Source organism: Schistocerca americana, chromosome 4 (assembly GCF_021461395.2).
Source record: "Schistocerca americana isolate TAMUIC-IGC-003095 chromosome 4, iqSchAmer2.1, whole genome shotgun sequence".
NCBI lineage: Eukaryota > Metazoa > Arthropoda > Insecta > Orthoptera > Acrididae > Schistocerca > Schistocerca americana.
This window is the reverse complement of record NC_060122.1, coordinates 794,240,872-794,259,728: the sequence shown is the minus strand read 5'-3', so window position 1 is coordinate 794,259,728 and position 18,857 is coordinate 794,240,872. Positions and strand designations below refer to the sequence as shown.

General features: G+C 46.8%; 1 protein-coding gene across 1 annotated transcript in view; it reads right to left on the bottom strand.

Annotated features, from left to right (window-relative positions):
- Positions 1–7,188: 7,188 nt before the first annotated feature.
- LOC124613807 (lysine-rich arabinogalactan protein 19-like) overlaps positions 7,189–18,857 on the bottom strand; it is a 407,024-nt gene continuing 395,355 nt past the window's right edge. The window contains exon 4 of the mRNA XM_047142529.1: positions 7,189–7,433. Within this exon, the coding sequence (XP_046998485.1) occupies positions 7,360–7,433 (74 nt within the window). The 3' untranslated portion in view covers positions 7,189–7,359. The remainder of the gene's footprint in view (positions 7,434–18,857) is intronic.

Here is an 18,857-nt window from a genome sequence, read left to right as displayed (position 1 = left end):
GGTTGAAAACTAAGGCAAGTTTTCCTGCGTGATATTTCACCTTTTGCTGCTGGAGACATTTTCCATGGCTATGGAGGTAGTTGTTTGATTCTCCGACAGTAATATATCGATCTTGTTCCGAATATGAGGACATAAGTTATTACTGAGAAAAATGTGCACAATATCCCGGCAAGCTAGTGATTCTTGTTTTGGATGGAAATAAAAAAGCTCTACGGGAAGGGAAGGAGAGCGGAATTCTAAAACTAAAAATAGAGTGAAAGAAGGTGAAAGGTATAGACTACATTTTTAGACACAACGTCTTACAGACTAATCTGTTTAAAGGCAAGATATTCGGGTAAAGGTCTAGAGATCTCCCAAGAAAAATTTGCATTGGGGGACACCAGGAGAGAAACAAAGTTCAAGAATTATGCAGAGATCAAAACAGTAGCAATTGTTCGTGTGAAATGGCTGCTTCGACAATGAGTAGCTTTCAGGAGATGAAAGAATTCTATTCGGAAGTGCGACAGAGTTAAGAAGAACGACCACCATCAGCAGTAGTAGTGAGAGTGCGGTGGGAACTTTTCAGGTGGTGGGATGTGAGTGGCAGGCAGTGAAGGTAGGGAGAACTCCGCACTCACGGCACGAGATGCGAGTCCTCCGCCTCCGCCGCGTTGCCACACGGCCCCACTTTCTACGGACACACACGCCGCACGCCGCGGGGTGTCAGCCACACACGCATTCCCCCTCACCAGGGCTTCAAGCGCCGTTCTCATCACGTTGTCCTTTAGGGGTATGTCAGTTTTAGTTCTTCTTCGAATGTACCGCATACAAATGCTTCATACAACAAATAAAATTCATTCTCCGTTCGAGATATCTAAACGTCCATTTCAGAAAATGATACTAACAGGGGAACCTCCCCAACGCACCCCCCTCAGATTTAGTTATAAATTGACACAGTGGATAGGCCTTGAAAAACTGAACACAGATCAATCGAGAAAACAGGAAGAAGTTGTGTGGAACTATGAAAAAATAAGCAAAATATACAAACTGAGTAGGCCATGTGCAAGATAGACAACATCAAGGATAAAGTGAGCTGAGGAGCGCCGTGGTCATTTGGTTAGAGTGAGCAGCTGCGGAACGAGAGGTTCTTGGTTCGAGTCTTCCCTTGAGTGAAAATTTTACTTTCTTTATTTTCGCAAAGTTACAATCTGTCCGTTCATTCATTGACGTCTCTGTTCATTGTAATAAGTTTAGTGTCTGTGTTTTGCGACCGCACCGCAAAACCGTGCGATTAGTAGACGAAAGGACGTGCCTCTCCAATAGGAACCGAAAACATTTGATCGCAAAGTCATAGGTCAACCGATTCCTCCACAGGAAAACATGTCTGATATATTCTATACGACACTGGTGACGGCATGTGCGTCACATGACAGGATATATTGTCGACCCACCTAACTTGCACACCTGGCGAATGGGTAAAAAGATTCTTCTACCTTGCCCGATTTAGGTTTTCTTGTGGATGTGATAATCACTCCCAAAAAAGTGATGAAAACATAAGAGTTTGTCACATAAACTGCAACAAATGAATGCAACAGTTTCACAGTCGCGCGGTTTTCCCTGTGCACTGTCAAAACATATGTTTTTTTACGTTTTCAAATGTTTCCGTGTGTAGACCGTCAAATCCTGCATAAGTTGAAGTAAATCTGAACACGTCCTGGAATTTTGGAGAGTGAAGTTGATTATCTGTGAGTGCCTGAACTTTGATAATTCTCTGAAAATAAAAAGTTAAACTTTTCACTCGAGGGAAGACTTGAACCAAGGACCTCTCGTTCCGCAGCTGCTCGCTCTAACCACGGGACCACGGCGCTCGTAATCTCACATTCTCCTTGATGTTGCCTACCTTGCGCATGGACTACTCAGTTTGTATATTTTGCTTATTTTTTTCATAGTTCCACACAACTTCTTCCTGTTTTCTCGAGTGATCTGTGTTCAGTTTTTCAAGGCCTATCCCTGTGCCAACTTACAACTAAATCTGAGGCGGGTGCGATGGGGAGGTTCCCTTGTAAGCAAAGTAGTAATTCCTATACACTGCCCAGTCACATTAATGTCATTAATGTCAAAAGCCTGAATAACCACGCTTTACACCGAGGACGAGCAGGAAGGGAGGCAGTGAAGTCCTGGAAGGTACCGGGAGGGATGTGAAGCTGTGCCGACTGCAGTGGGGTGGGAAGTTTTACTCCGCGTCGCGGTTGAGGATCCATTGTACCACATAGTCTCGATTGGGTTTAAATCCGTGGGTCCGGTGGGCAGGGGAGTACGATAAACTGACCTCGCTCTTTCGAGGCACGCTCGCTCACTGCCAGCTGCGTGACACTTGCATTGTCCTGTTGGTAGAGGCCATCGTACTGACGACAAACAAACTGCAAGAGTAGTGCACATTGTCCTCATACTTGTCTTGCTCCAGCTTGCCTTCCAGAATGATGAGCTGACCCAGGACATATTTTTATTTATTCTTTATTTATTTATTGCGGCTCGAAGAAACCCAGGGAAAGCCGCCAAATCATTCCGCAGGCCATAACGTTCCCTCCTCCGGCCTGCACCGTCCCGACGATTGTTGCAGGGCCGTACACGGCAAAGGCCTTCTGATCGAAGGAACATAGTACGTGATTATTTGAAGGGGCATAATGTCGCAACTAAGTTGACTTCCAATTGCGATATTGGCGTACAGATCGCAGACAAACAGCTGTCACCATGGGTGGATGAAGCAGGCGGCTGTTGCAGAGGCCGACGTGCAGCGACGTTCGCTGAACAGTCGTCGAGGAGGGACTGTTGGTAGCCCCTTGGTTCATCTGGGCAGCGAGTTGCTCGACAGTTACACATCTGTTCACCCGTCGACATCTCATTCACCCCTGTCACCTGTGGCCCGTGATGGACCACGGTTGCCTCGGCGCTGGTTTTGGATAGCGCCATTTTGTCATGCACAGTGTATTATAACCACGGCAGCATGCGAACAGGTAACAAATTTAACATATTCGGAAATGCTTCCAGCCTTGGCCCATAAGCAAATGATCGTCCCATACTGACAAGAGATAAATCGCTGCGTTTCCGCACTACGACAATGTCTGCACTGTTTTCGGCGACCTCCGAACACTTTTTATATACACTGCAATGGCAGTGCCGCCACCTGCCATCTGTGAGTGCTTATTGCACGTTGACGTCGAACATAGGTGGTGGTCACGCTGGTGTGACTGGACCGTAATGGAAACATTTCCGCGTACAGACATGTAATTTCTAGTTAGTTTTCTCAATGGAATGATTATTTTACTTGATATCTCGCGAAAGGGAGACTATCGCAAAATGTCTAAATTATTACCGTGAAACCTCTCGGAGAAAAGCATCTGTGCTAAACTGGGGCTGAAGTTTGTTAGGTAGCTTAACTTCAATGTTGTTAGGCTGTGTTGACGTCGATCTGTTGTAGAATTTTAGAACATGTTTTTTGCTCGAGTATCATGTCGTTTTTGGAAACCCAGAATCTACTATGTAGGAATCAACATGGATTCCGGAAACAGCGATCGTGTGAGACCCAACTCGCTTTATTTGTTCATGAGACCCAGAAAATATTAGATACAGGCTCCCAGGTAGACGCTATTTTTCTTGACTTCCGGAAGGCGTTCTATACAGTTCCGCACTGTCGCCTGATAAACAAAGTAAGAGGCTACGGAATATCAGACCAGCTGTGTGGCTGGATTGAAGAGTTTTTAGCAAACAGAACACAGCATGTTGTTCTCAATGGAGAGACGTCTACAGACGTTAAAGTAACCTCTGGCGTGCCACAGGGGAGTGTTATGGGACCATTGCTTTTCACAATATATATAAATGACCTAGTAGATAGTGTCGGAAGTTCCATGCGGCTTTTCGCGGATGATGCTGTAGTATACAGAGAAGTTGCAGCATTAGAAAATTGCAGCGAAATGCAGGAAGATCTGCAGCGGATAGGCACTTGGTGCAGGGACTGGCAACTGACCCTAAACATAGACAAATGTAATGTATTGCGAATACATATAAAGAAGGATCCTTTATTGTATGATTATATGATAGTTGAGCAAACACTGGTAGCAGTTACTTCTGTAAAATATCTGGGAGTATGCGTACGGAACGATTTGAAGTGGAATTATCATATAAATTTAATTGTTGGTAAGGCGGGTGCCTGTTTCAGATTCATTGGGAGAGTCCTTAGAAAATGTTGTCCATCAACAAAGGAGGTGGCTTACAAAACACTCGTTCGACCTGTACTTGAGTATTGCTCATCAGTGTGGGATCCGTACCAGATCGGTTTGACGGAGGAGATAGAGAAGATCCAAAGAAGAGCGGCGCGTTTCGTTACAAGGTTATTTGGTAACCGTGATAGCGTTACGGAGATGTTTAATAAACTCAAGTGGCAGACTCTGCAAGAGAGGCGCTCTGCATCGCGGTGTAGCTTGCTCGCCAGGTTTTGAGAGGGTACGTTTCTGGATGAGGTATCGAATATATTGCTTCCCCCTACTTATACCTCCCGAGGAGATCACGAATGTAAAATTAGAGAGATTAGAGCGCGCACAGAGGCTTTCAGACAGTCGTTCTTCCCGCGAACCATACGCGACTGGAACAGGAAAGGGAGGTAATGACAGTGGCACGTAAAGTGCCCTCCGCCACACACCGTTGGGTGGCTTGCGGAGTATAAATGTAAATGTAAATGTAAAAGTGGAGCTCAAACATCGCTGTGTCAACAGAGATCGAAAAAAATGTTTAAATGTGTGTGAAATCTTATGGGACTTAACTGCTGAGGTCATCAGCCCCTAAGGTTATCCTAAGGACAAACACACATACCCATGCCCGAGGGAGGACTCGAACCACCGCCGGGATCAGCCGCAGAGTCCATCAACAGACATCGATTTGACGTCAGTACAAATTCTATTTTTTCATGTATTTTATTTATTTGAGAAAACTTTCATTGAGAGTTGAAAATGGTGTTGCCATAGTGCTAACAGCAGTTCCCGTCACATTACCGAAGTTAAGCGCTGTCGGGCTTGGCTAGCACTTGGATGCGTCTCCGTCCAGGTCTGGCGAGTGCCGTTGGCAAGCGGGCTGCACTCAGCACTTGTGAGGCCAATTTAGGAGTTACTGAATTGAGAAGGAACGACACGGGTCACGAAAATTGACAACGGCCGGGAGAGCGGTGTGCTGCCCATATGCCCTTCCGTATCCGCATCTGCTGACGCCTCATGCCTGAGGATGACACGGTGGCCGGTCGGTGCCGTTGGGCGTTCAAGGTCTGTTCGGACGGTGTTTTCTCTTTCATTGATAGTTGGTATAACAGAGTATTACCCTTTTCCCGAGATACGAACTGCCGTTAGAGATGCATAGTCTCCTTACAAATCCTATACTTGAGCTTGAACCCTTCTAGCAAAATACTGGCCCCTTTGTGTATAACCATTTTGCTGAAAACCTCGTTTAGATATATCGAACTGATTCTGAAATAGGAAGGGCGTTATAACTTGGAGGGTAAATTGTGTGCAATGCGTGTTTGAGGAGAAATTTGCGATTTTTGCAATTACAAAGTGACTAACACGCCGCTGATTATAAAAATGATATAGAAGTAATTTGGTGCTTCACGTAAAAGGAAGGAAAGAAGAGCAGGGTTTAATGTCCTCTCGACAAGGAGATTATATGAGAGTGCGAACAAGCTGGGACTGTGGATGAATGAGGAAGGAAACGGGCCACGCCTTCCTCCAAGGCAACAGACCGGCACTGACCTTACGCGTTTTATGGAAACTGCGGAATACCTACTTGCGCCAAATAATGCCTAACCCCCGTACTCTCCAGACACATCACCCAGAGGCATCTTCCTCATTACTCGGAAGGAGAAACCATTGCGTGGCAGGCGTTTCCAGAATGAGGACGAGGTGATTTTCTATGTGGAACGTTTCCTGAAAGCAAAAATGCAGACTCGTACGATCAGGGTCCGCGGCAAGTCATCAGTCGTCGGGAAAACGTGTGTATCGTTGGGCCTTCAAGGCCAGTTCTGACGGTGTTTTTTCTTTCATTGACAGTTGGTGTAACAGAGTATTCACTTTTCACGAGATGTGAAAAGTATTTAAACCCACAAACTCTGGGAGGTTGTAGGGGACATCAAAACAAATATTTTTCCCTAATGCCATTTTTTTCCTATGAGGATTATTCAAACCGGTGGAGGCCATATTACGCTCTTCAGTTGATAGAGGCCGTATTACGATCTTCAGGCGTTAGAGGGCGTATTACGATCTTCAGTTGTAGGCAACTGCTGTCCACCAGTGCAGTAGTGCATTGTCTCTGTTAACTAATGGAGCGATACACCTTGAGTGAGTACACTGATATGGTTGGTGCGTACTACGTACCGCACCACAACGGACGAGCTGCACAGCGGGTTTATCAACAACAATATCCCAATCACCGTATCCCGCATCATACGACCTTTGGTGCTGTGTACCAACGTCTGCGTGAGACCGGGTCATTTAGCAGATTACCTGGACAGGGACGCCGTCGCACGGTAAGAACGCTGCAATTTGAGGAAGCTGTCTTGCACCATGTGGAGCGGCATCCTTCAATCAGCAGTCGCGCAATTGCACGTAACATGAGGACGAATCAGAACGAATGTAAGAACATTCCTTCGAGACCAATTGTTACGTCCATTTCACTTACAGCGTGTCCACAACCTGGAAATAGTTGATTATCCACCCAGAGCACAGTTTTCGTAGTGGTACCTGGGACACTGTGAAATGCATCCTACATTTCCATCCTCTGTGTTGTTTACCGGGGGTGATGGTGTCTTCAACATGCACAATTCGCATGTTTGGAGTGAGGATAACCCACATCCCACAGTTACTAGCGCTCGTCAAGTGCGGTTCTTCGTTAATGTGTGGGTCGGTGTTGTTGGGGACTGTTTAATTGGGCCGTATCTGCTACCTAGTTGTTGCCATAAAAAATGGAAAAGTGTTTGTTAGTTTAATTAATTTGGCGCGAGAGAAATCTTCCTCTAGCAGTTTAAATACTCATCATAGGAAAAAAATTACTTTAGGGAAAAATATTTGTTTTAATGTCCCCTACAACCTCCCAGAGATTGTCGGTTTAAATACTTTTCACCCTGTAGGGTGATATGTAGAAGAAAGTTAACACCAAGTTCCGTGACGGCAGTTGGACGTTTTCGAGGTGATAGTTGAAGCAGTCCTAGTACACAGTAGCTACGTCTACGTACGCACCGTGCCGGCTGCTGGCAGTGACACAGCTGGGAGCTAGGCTGCAGAGAGTCTGGTAGGCGACACTCACCTACAGGCGGCCGGGCCGGCGTCTGCGCTGCGGCGCGTGTCAGCAGGGCAGCGGCGGCGCCATGGCGGCCGTCGCTCCGGTTCTGGCTGTGGCTGTGGCTGGGAGCCGCACACCTGTGGCAGAAGGCACGCGCCGCGTCACTGGCGAGCTGAAGTGTGCGGCGGCCGCAGCAGCAGCAGCAGCTGGAGCAGCGGCGCGGGTACCCACCCGCCGCCAGCGCACAGCTGCACGCGGCGGCCAGCGAGCGCAGCAGGTGCATTCAGCCAGCTCACAGGCGTACGTACACACTGCATTCAACCAACTCGAGAGGCATACGTAACTAGGGAACTCAACTCATTCAAGAGGCATTCGTATATAGTGCAGCCAGCCAACTCAAGAGGCATACGTAAATACTGCTTTCAAGGAGCTCAGAACAAAGCGCAAACAGGACAGTCAACCGATTTGACAGTCATTCGTAATTAGTGCATTCAGCCAATTGAAGAGGCATATGTAAAAAGGGCAAGTCGAACGAGGTGGAGCAGTGGTTAGCACACTGGACTCGCATTCGGGATGACGACGGTTCAACCCTGCGTCCGGCCATCCTGATTTAGGTTTTCCGTCATTTCACTAAATCGCTTCAGGCAAATTGCAGTATGTTTTCTTTGAAATCTCACAGCTGACTTCCTTCCCCATCTTTCCCTAATTCGATGGGACCGATCTGTTTGGTCCCCTCCCCCATATCAACCAACCAGCCTAAATAGAACCGGCCGGTGTGACCGAGCGGTTCTAGGCGCTTCAGCCTGGAACAGTGCGACCGCTACGGTCGCAGGTTCGAATCCTGCCTCGGGCATGGGTGTGTGTCATGTCCTTGGGTTGGTTAGGTTTAAGTAGTCTAAATTCTAGGGGACTGATGACCTCAGAAGTTAAGTCCCATAGTGCTCAGAGCCATTTCAACCCAAATAGAGCAACCAAACAACTCAAGAGGCATACATAAACAGGGCAACCAACCAACTCGAGGGGTATACCTAAATAGTGAGTTCAGCCATTCACGAGACATATGCATTCAACCAACTCAACAGGGCCGGCCGCGGTGGCCGAGCGGTTCTGGACGCTTCAGTCCAGAACTGCGCGACTGCTACGGTCGCAGGTTCGAATCCTGCCTCGGGCATGGATGTGTGTGATGTCCTTAGGTTAGTTAGGTTTAAGTAGTTCTAAGTTGTAGGGGACTGATGACCTCAGCTGTTAAGTCCCATAGTGCTCAGAGCCATTTGAACCAACTCAACAGGCATACGTTAATATTGCATTCAACAACTCAAAGGATATGTAAATAATAGACAGTCATTTCGCAGTAACAACCGCAATATAAGCTGAGGTTTCAGAAGTCATGGAATACCGATACGCACATATATAGATGGCGGTAGTGTCGCATACACAAGGTACGAATGGGCAGCGCGTTGGTGGAGCAGTCATTTGTACTTAAGTGGCTCATGTGGAAAGGCTTCCGACGTGTTTATGTCCGCACGACGGGAATAAACAGACTTTCAAAGCGGTACGATACGAGGACTACTCGGAAAGTGAGGAACGATCGGTCGTGAAATGGAAACCACTGTGAAAATCAGACGACGCTTTCCACAGACGTTGTGGGCAGTGTCTCTAGTATGCCCGTCGATCGCATCAAGACGCTCTTTTGAGTTGTGAGAGCACTTTGAGCGAGTGAAGGTGCCTAGAACAATGATGTCTCCCACCAAGTAGGAGGGCCCGCTGAGAGGCTTCGCCTTAATGAATGCAGCCCACCTAACACGGCTGCCACGCACTCCCTCCTTCATGGCAATTCTCAGCAGCACTCTGCAGGGGCAGTGAAGACGCTCCTGCAGCCTGCTCGATGGGAAGTGTTCGCTCACCCACAACAGAGCCCTAATTGGCTCGTCCTGAGTATCATCTCTGTTCACGTGAAATGCTGGATACGAAGACAACACTTGGGTGCAGACTATGCGCTATAGACCAGCGTAGAGAATTATCGGAAAGCACAGGCGGCTGCCTTCTATGACGATGGTGTTGGAAATTTGGTATAACGGTCCGACAAATGTCTAAGTTGGAGGGGCGACTATGTAGAGAAGTACCTGGAAAGTGTAGCTAAATGTGCAAAGAAAACAGTTTTGGTTTTCACTTCTGTTTCCATTTTGCGACCGATCGTTCCTGACTTTCCGAACAACACTCGTAGTTGGAGTTAGCGAATTAATATTCCGAGATATACAGCTTGAAAAGTGTGCCGTGAATACCAATGTCAGGTATTACCTCTCACAGCGGACAACGCAGTGGCCGACGGTCTTCACTTAACGATCGAGACCATCCGCGATTGCGAAAAGTTGTCAGTGCCGACAGACAAGCGACGCTGCGTGAAATAACCGCAGAAATCAATGTGGGATGTACAACGAACGTATCTGTTAGCAAATTTGGCGTTAATCCGCTATCGCAACAGACGACCGACGCGAGTGCCGTTCCTAACAGCACGACATAGCGCCTCTCCTGGGCTGTTGACCACATCGGTTGTAGAACAGTGGCCTGGTCAGAGAGACCCGATTTAATTTGGTAAGAGCTGATAGTTCGGTTCGAGTGTGGCGCAGACACGACGAAGCCGTGGACCCAAGCTGTCAACAAGGCACTGTATAAGGTGGTGCCTGTGTTTACATGGCACGGAGTGGGTCCTCTGGTCCAACTGTACCCGTCATTGAGCGGAAATGGATATCTTCCGCTACTTGGAGACCATTTGCAGCCGTTCATGGACTTCGCATTGCTAAATAACGATGGAATCTTTATGGCTGCCAATGCACCGTGTTGCTGGGCCACAAGTTTTCGCGATTAAGAACATTCTATACCATTCGAGCGAGTGATTTCATCAAACAGATCGCCCAAAACGAATCCCATCGAACCTTTATCGGACGTAATCGAGAGGTCAGTATGTGCACAAAATCCTGCAAAGGCAACACTTTCGCAATTATGGGTGATCACAGAGGCAACATGGCTCAATACTTCTGCAGGGGATTTCCAACGACTCGCTGATGCCATGTCACGTCGAGTTGCAAAAGAAGGTTCCACACAATAATAGCAGGTATCCCATGACTTTTGTCACCTCGGTCTAAAGGCAGATGCGTCTTGCAAATGCCGAATTAAACAACTGTAACAGGAAACTTTTCCATCCGACAGCTATTGCTGCCAGAAATCCACCTCTAACTAATCAAGTACTTTATGTTAGCGAGCCGGGGTGGCCGAGCGGTTCTAGGCGCTTCAGTCTGGAACCGCGCGACCGCTACGGTCGCAGGTTCGAATCCTGCCTCGGGCATGGATGTGTGCGATGTCCTTAGGTTAGTTAGGTTTAAGTAGTTCTAAGTTCTATGGGACTGATGACCACAGATGTTAAAGTCCCACAGTGCTCAGAGCCAAGCCACTTTCTGTTATCTGACGTGACGCTATACGTACAACCACCCAGCATTCACCACATATTTCCCATAGGAGTAAGATTAGATTCGGAGATCTCGCTTGTAGGGGCACTTGTCTGCCGCGGGTATTTGCCAGTTATGTATACTGCTGCGTGAACTGGGATTCGAACGTGTATCCTTGCTTACCGGGGCAATGCACTGCCAACGTTCCCATCCGTGTACAGCTGAAGGATCGATTGAAGTTCCCAAATAACACCTGTTTCTATCCATACCTTCCAAACGTAGTGTGGAGGAAAACAAATACAGAAAGTTCCACATTGCAATGATTCGATAAATATTGGACAGCTAATCTTACATCGACACATTTCTCATGTATGTATACAGAGCCTCCCATTCCCTCAACCCGACACCGAGTGATGACGCACCGAAATTTTCACTTATACCTTGACCAATACGGGATGTTAAGCTCTTCGTAGCTTTAGGGAACGATGAGATAAAAGATTTAGAACAAAACCAATAATTCCATTGTAATCAGGGCGTAGTTTGGGAGGATTAGGTAGACTTCCCTTTTCACATATGTATTTATTTTATGTCATAATTTTATTTACATTTATTAATGTTATTTGAACACAGGTTTCAGTTAAAAGCACAGACTGCTATTAACAATACAAACAGCTATCGGCATTTATTACTGTACAACCGACCTTCACTCCTGCTTGGACGAACATGGTACAAGTTGAACTAAGAAAAAAACCCCGAGGAACAAAGGTAGGTCATTCTGTGTCTAGTCAACGGTTCGATGGGACAAGAATGGGAATTAAACAACCAGTTCATTCACCAAAAGGGATTTAAGGAATCCGCGGCAAAACGAAATCGTGCATGCATTGGTATTTCAACCCTGGTGTTCCTGAATGTGTGCCCAGTACCTAAACAACTTTATCACCTCGGCGGTGCAGCCTAGAGGAAGGAAGCCCGTCAGTGTGTCTAGGAATCTGCCTAATGTCCCGGCGGAATTGGTCACCCTAGAAGTTTCAGAGCTACTAGATTAACGTCACAAATAATATCGTTTAGTAGACACGCTTAAAATATTTCCTCGCCGCAGTGATGTGCTCGATTGTTCGCTACAGTAGACGCTATAGCAGTTTCCGTATGTGAGCGCTTTTTGTTCAGCCCGGAGATGCTTGACAGGTGTATGGATAACCCTTCTAAATGGGCTGTGGACGAGAACCACGCAGGTGGCGTAAGTGCTTGCCTTATTGCTCTCCCATGGCGGCAGGAATTCTCCAGCATCCACTGGAAGGAAATTTCTGACACAGCTGGCAGGAAGCGCCACATTACACTGCGGAGCTGTTAGTCGCAGCAGGAAACGGCTGACCAGCAGAAAGGTCTGGATGTAAATAATTTCGTGGAGCGGTTTGAATTTCGTGAAGTCGAGAGTCGGTCGGTAGCCACCGCCTGAGTACGAAGCGGAGATTACGATTTGAAAGTGGTTATCATTTGGAAAGTCGGACGTTAGTGAGTCTTCGGGGTCAGTGAGATTCGTGTTCCGGTGCGGATAGCCCACAAGTTTTCTAAACTGCGTTCCCATGCGCGGCCGTGGAATGATGCTTACGCACTTTTCGGTTTTCTAGGCCACGGTTCCCAGCTAGTGGTCCGAAAGTGCTAAAATATGGTCCGCGAAAGATTTAAAATCCCAAACTTTCATTTAAATTATTAATCCCCTGTTACGCAGGCGGTGCTGCGCCGCTCTCCCGGCGAGTAATAGCGAGCGCTGGTGGCGTGGAAAGGAGAGATTTGGGGTTGGGGTGTTGCAAGCAGTCGATTTATGTAAAAGAGGTAAATACACGTTTTTCTATGTTACACAAGGGAATGTAGGCGTGCGCATACCTATGTACGTGTGTATTACAAAAACTTCGCAACAATTAGATAAATTTTGTTGACTACCTAATTATTAGGAGGACCGGAAAGTAATGAATTTTCTGCGCATGTCAATATTCGCTTGTCATTTATCAGCTGCTTGTTTACTTCAAAGTCGTGCCAAAGACATTTTAGGGTTAGCGTGACTTGTTCACTCGTATATAATTAAATCTTTTTTCTTATTATTTGTGGTGAACTGGCCAGCCAAACACCAGACAACGTACATTCCGGCATGGTATGCTTTTTGAGTTTCGCTAGAGTAGTAACACAACACTTAGTTTTCCAAGTTCGAATCCAGTATGTTTGATTTATCCGACTTGTATCGGTCAGGGAGACCAACAGCTTTAGGCAATGATATGTTAAGGGCTAAAGCAAAATGCGTGTCAAACAATCGATGACCTTAACTAACATTGGCCGACCGTCCAAGAACATTTGCTGCAGATCGATAAAGACAAACAAAGCTATCCGATCCACCACATGCAACTTACTGCTTCAGTGGCGCAATTCAGAAGTGTTTTTTGATCGCTTGATCACTGGAGATGAAAAATAGGTCCTCTGTGATAATTCAAAACGCAGAAGGCACTGGCACTCTCCGAATGAGTCGTCAGACATTACAGTTAAGACCCCAAGAAGGCGCTTTTGTGTATTTGGTGGAGTATTCGCAGTGTCGTTCATTTTGAAGTGCTGAAACCTGGACAAACTGTGAACTGTGAACGACTGCATCGTGTAAATCAGTCAACAGTAAATGTGTTATTCTGAAACACGATGATGAAAGGCCGCACTCCGCAAGACGAACCCTGGAAAAAAAGGATGAACTGGGGTGCGAGGTATTGCCCCGCCCACCATACTCGCCCGATATTGCGCCATCGGGGTTCCATTTATTCGGATCGCTACAACATTTGACAAGCGGCAAAAAATTCGAAAATGTGTATGACGGCCAAACTATCATCTCATGATATTATGCTCAACAACGAAATTATTTTTATCGATCCATCATTGAAAATTTACAAATGTGAACCATTGTTCAAATGGCTCTGAGCACTATGGGGCTTAACATCTGAGGTCATCAGTCGCCTAGAACTTAAAACTAATTAAACCTAACTAACCTAAGGACATCACACACATCCATGCACGAGGCAGGATTCGAACCTGCGACCGTAGCGGTCGCGCGGTTCCAGACTGAAGCGCCTAGAATCGCTTGGCCACACCGGCCGGCGAAAATTTACATGTTATGTGGAAAAAGGTTGTCGATAACAACAGTGATCACATATTTTGGAGCCCTGAAGAGAGAAATTTGGGATCATTACTTTGCTTTAGACGAAGAGGTGCTTGTTAACAGTTTATCTGTTTGAATGTACTGCAAAAAAAGACATTACTTTCTGGTTCCCCCTAATAGAATAACAAAATGTGATACGCAGTTATGAAGGGCAGTCAAATGAAAACGAGGTAGATGGGAAGAAAGTAAGTTATTTCAAAAGTAATTGCCGTAACACATTTCGCCTGCTGTGAGACAAGACAGTCAATGCATTCACGGAGAAATGTTTGCGTCTGCCTCAGGAACCATGACTGTTCCGAAGCGTGCACCTCTTCGTCCAAAGCAAAGTGATGTTCACAAATTTCTCTCTTCAGGGCTCCAAAATATGGAAATCCGGTAGAGATGGAAACTGTATGGAGGTTCTTAAGGGCTTCCCGGCGAAACTTATGCAGCGTCTGCGGGTCCACACGTTGCCGAGGTTTCTTCGACTACGTTGCAGCAGCTATCACAAGAATCCTGCTAAAACAGATTACTTTTGGGTTTAACGAATATGGTAAAAGTTTTGATTAAAGCTTGTTTGACAAACTGATGCAGTTTATTTTCCATGAACCTTGTGGTCCCCGCTTGGTAAAAAAGAAAACAAAGTGGTCCCTGGGAGCCTGAAGCTAACTAGGAGGTCGCGTTTGATAACTGAATGGACTTCGCAAGACTTAAATGAAGCTAATAAATAACATTTGTTGCGGTGAAAAGTTGAAGGCTATCTTTTTGTGTAGCTTTTACCTTTTGACTTCGCACTGTATTCCTCCTATTGTGCGCCGGCCGCGGTGGTCTAGCGGTTCTAGGCGCTCAGTCCGGAACCGCGGGACTGCTACGGTCGCAGGTTCGAATCCTGCCTCGGGCATGGATGTGTGTGATGTCCTTAGGTTAGTTAGGTTTAAGTAGTTCTAAGTTCTAGGGGACTGATGACCACAGATGTTAAGTCCCATAGTGCTCAGAGCCATTTGAACCATTTCCTATTGTGCATGTTATTGACCAAAATTGCTCGGAGTGAGCTGGAGGTGGCATGTACAATATTAGCGATGGCATTTTCCATTCCAGAAGTCGAAATTTTTCTCAGAGTAGGCCCTACTTAGATAGTTACAGGGCTTTTCAAGTACTGAGATTCAACTTTGGCTTGCGCGTCAGAGCTGGGTTGGTGATTGTTCTTAAGACAGATTTTATACTGTAGCAGTGTTGAGGATTAATCCGGATCCACCAGTAAACGGTTCCGCGTAAATGTGTGGAGAAGTATGTCACGTAATTTTTTTCCCCGCGGAACACACCGTAAAGCAGGGGTGTGCAATCTGCGGCCCAAAGGAAGTATCAGTGCGGCCCAAGCAGCAGCATCTATCACACAATCGATGAAAAAAAGATCATAAAATTCCGTTTTCTGTAATGTTATGATAAATTCAATATTGTCAATTTGAAACTCCCGCCAAATGAGTCTCTCATTGCACCACCTCTCTTCTTCTTCTTCTTCTTCTTCTTCTTTTTTCCTCGGTAGTTACTGTTTGTTAGTGTTAAGTACATTATGTGCGGCTCAAAAATACTCTTCTTCTTCCATTGTGGCTCAGGTAAACTACAAGCTTGGACACCCCTTGAGTAAAGAGTGTGTGCGGGTGCTGTTCGGAGCCGGCCGCTGTGACCGAGCGGTTCTAGGCGCTTCAGTCCGGAACCGCGCTGCTGCTGCGGTCGCTGGTTCGAATCCTGCCTCGGGCATGGATGTGTGTGATGTCCTTAGGTTTAAGTAGTTATAAGTTCTAGGGGACTAATGACCTGCGATGTTAAATCCCCTAGTGCTCAGAGCCATTTGAACCATTTTGCTGTTTGGATTTGGCGCAACGCGACGGGACGTCATAGCGCGGACGAAAAGGACGCTTCGATATGATCTCACAGGACTGAGAAGCTGCGGTTCACATCCCACCAAGTTCTACAGCGGGCGCGAAATGGTCGCCGCTGTTCACAGTGCCCAGCTGTAGATCTCTCTTCACTTTAACCCGTCTTGAAAGGGACAGGTCCGCCAAAAAACAGAGTTCGAGGAACGCCTTTGAGGTGTTCATTCAGCCCAGAATCTCGACGTCTACAACAGTGCCATTAATGGAAAAGTCTCCCGTTCGGAGTCTTTTTTAGCATGCGAAACGAAACTTATTTTAATTAGCTCCTTCCATTTGGCTAATGATGCGTGTAATTTCACCATTAAATCTTTCGCTGCTGGAGCAACAACTGACGTGGAAGCTGTTTAAACATTGCGGGAGACAGAAGCAAAGTGATAAGTTAGGCTACTGGCGGATAAGCCTGTTCCGCGTGACTGCTGTCCCGGCCGCCGGTAAGCAACTTGTTGCTCGTCGTTCAAGGCCGCCAACCTCGCGCCGCACCTAAAGTCGCACGAGTGCCAACACACACACACACACACCCGCACACCCGCAAAGAAACTCACTCTCTGTTTCTCTTTTTCCACGTAGCAACATATGGTGTCGTACGCATGCACCGCGAATAATCACCTAGTATACAAGCAGAAGGTGAGTGTTTTATGTCCCGTCGACGACGGGGTCATCAACGCACGAGCGCTACTTTACAGGTTGCTTCTGTATAAGCTGATTTTCAAAATTCTTAATAAAGGTGGTCAGGTGCCACCGAGGTTTTTGCCAAACAGGGGGTCTTAGAGAGACCATTTGTTGTTTCATTCACGCATCTGTCAATGCCGCGCCCACCCGTCACCAAGTCGTAGGAGGACACAGAACGAGACGGCTGGAAAAGCATAACGACCCTTCGCTGCTTCGGATCATGTTCAGATTTCGTCGAATGATTTTGAACGGTCCGCGATAGTTTCAGCATGCACACAAAGATCAAAAACTGGAGTCCCGCTGCTCTCCAAAGAGGTGCGATCACGTTTAATGGGGATTCAGCCCCACAGTATCCTTAGACAAGGGTCGTAACGTTCGAGGGTGTGAGCAGCGTCAAAGGTTGCCAAGAGCGTCATTCTGTTGCTCGTCGCACAGCGAAATGTCGTTTTAGACCGCGAAATGTCTGGAAATCAACGCCCCAGGGAAAGGGGTGGTGTGACTCCCTGAGGCCTTTTCGTGTAGATTGCGAGTGGCGATGTGTGTGGATCGTTTTTCTCGGCCATCCACAAGCAAAACGCGTGATTTCTACGCTGGGCTGCGCGGTGTTGACCTCCATTCGCAGAAGCATTAAAAGAAGGGGTGAAATGTGGGTAAGAGAGGTTGTGACGACCTGTCGATCGTGTGATACGACGGCGGTGGCGTTGGGCAGAACTGTGGTGGAATTTGGTGCCAATGTGACATCATTAGCCCACCTTACGGCCGAGCTGTGGCCTTCTGTTCGTGCGTGTCGACACCTCGCTGTCTGAAGCGTCGCGAGCCCGGGGTTAGAGCCGCAGGCCGCCAAGCTTTCGCATCATTACAGGGCAAGGTTGTAGGCACCTTTGAGCCAAATTTCGAACGTATACATTGTAATGGGAGACAATGACCCCGTTTCGAAAAAGTGATCCTTTAATTCTGTTGCGCAGTGTAGTTATCGAGTACAGTAACCAGTTTTATCTCATATTTCCTTTGTGGTTAAAGATGCTACCAGTAAATTGTACACTGTACGGAGAAAAATACTGGCCAGTGCATTGACCGTTGAACAGACTGTACGCTGGTCTTCAGTTTTGTAGGTTTTCCTCCCCTGCGTTCCCGTCGTTCAGTCACAATCGTAGAACTAAAAAAAAAACGTCCATGTTGTGGAGAATGCTACCCTACAGAGGTAAGGAGCCCAGTATGTCGCCACCCGCATTACCCTTAAATGTGTGCCTGTATTTCAAATGAGATCACCTGCCGGTTATTGAATTTACTGGCGACGTTGTACATTTGTGCATAACATAGCTTCCTTAAGACTGTGAAACCTACAATGTTCGCTCATTCTATGATGTGTTCAGAATACATCGGAAGTTAATGGCCTCAAAATGATCCAGTTTCTACAGAAAGACAGCATCGGGAACCAGCAGCGCACACGTAACGTTTCTTGCGGGTGCTCTACTCGCAGACGTAGCGGCCAAACCTTTTCCCGCTGTTGATTCAGATTTTGTTGACTAACTTTTACGTGAAACCGGAAACGTTTATAAAGGCGTACACTGTTACTCTCATTAAATGGCAAAACTTCTTATTACAATAATTTATAAACAGAAACATGCAATTTTTTATTGAAAACCATCTCCAAAGAGACAGTTTTCTTCTATTGTGGACTAATTTCTCCCTTAGCGACGTCAAGGAAAAATTATCCTCAATCATCCAATGAGTGTACACACTGAAAAGCCAAAACATTATGACCACCGCCCACCGCGAGTTTGAATGCCGCCTGGTGATGTTGCGGGCACGTGACGCGGTATGAAAAGTATGTAAGCGCGGCACACACTGATGGGGGATCACCCTAGCGAAGATATGGGCTGCAAATGAGGAAGGCCACTGAGTTACTCGATTTTGTCAAAGGACAGATTATTGTTACGCAGAGCGTGTGAACGAGTATCTCGAAAACGGAGAGGGTGGTCTAACGTTCACGTGCTACTGTCGTGAGCAAGTACGGAAAGAGGTAGGACAATGAAACTACGCTAGGCCCAAAATGGTCGGACGTGTACGACTCTTCACCCAACGTGGGGTTCGGAGGTTTGTCTGCTCTGTAAAGTAGTACAGATAGTGATCTGTGGCATCTCTACCGAAAGAGCCCAATGCTGGCACACGCACAAGTGTTTCGGAGCACACTGTTCATCGTACGTTGTTGAACATGGAGCTCCGCAGCAGACCACCCCTACGTGTTCACACATCGACCAACGAAATCGTCAATGACAACTGCAATGGGCACGGGACCATTGGGATTCGACCACCGATCATTGGAAATGCGTCGGCTCTTCGGGT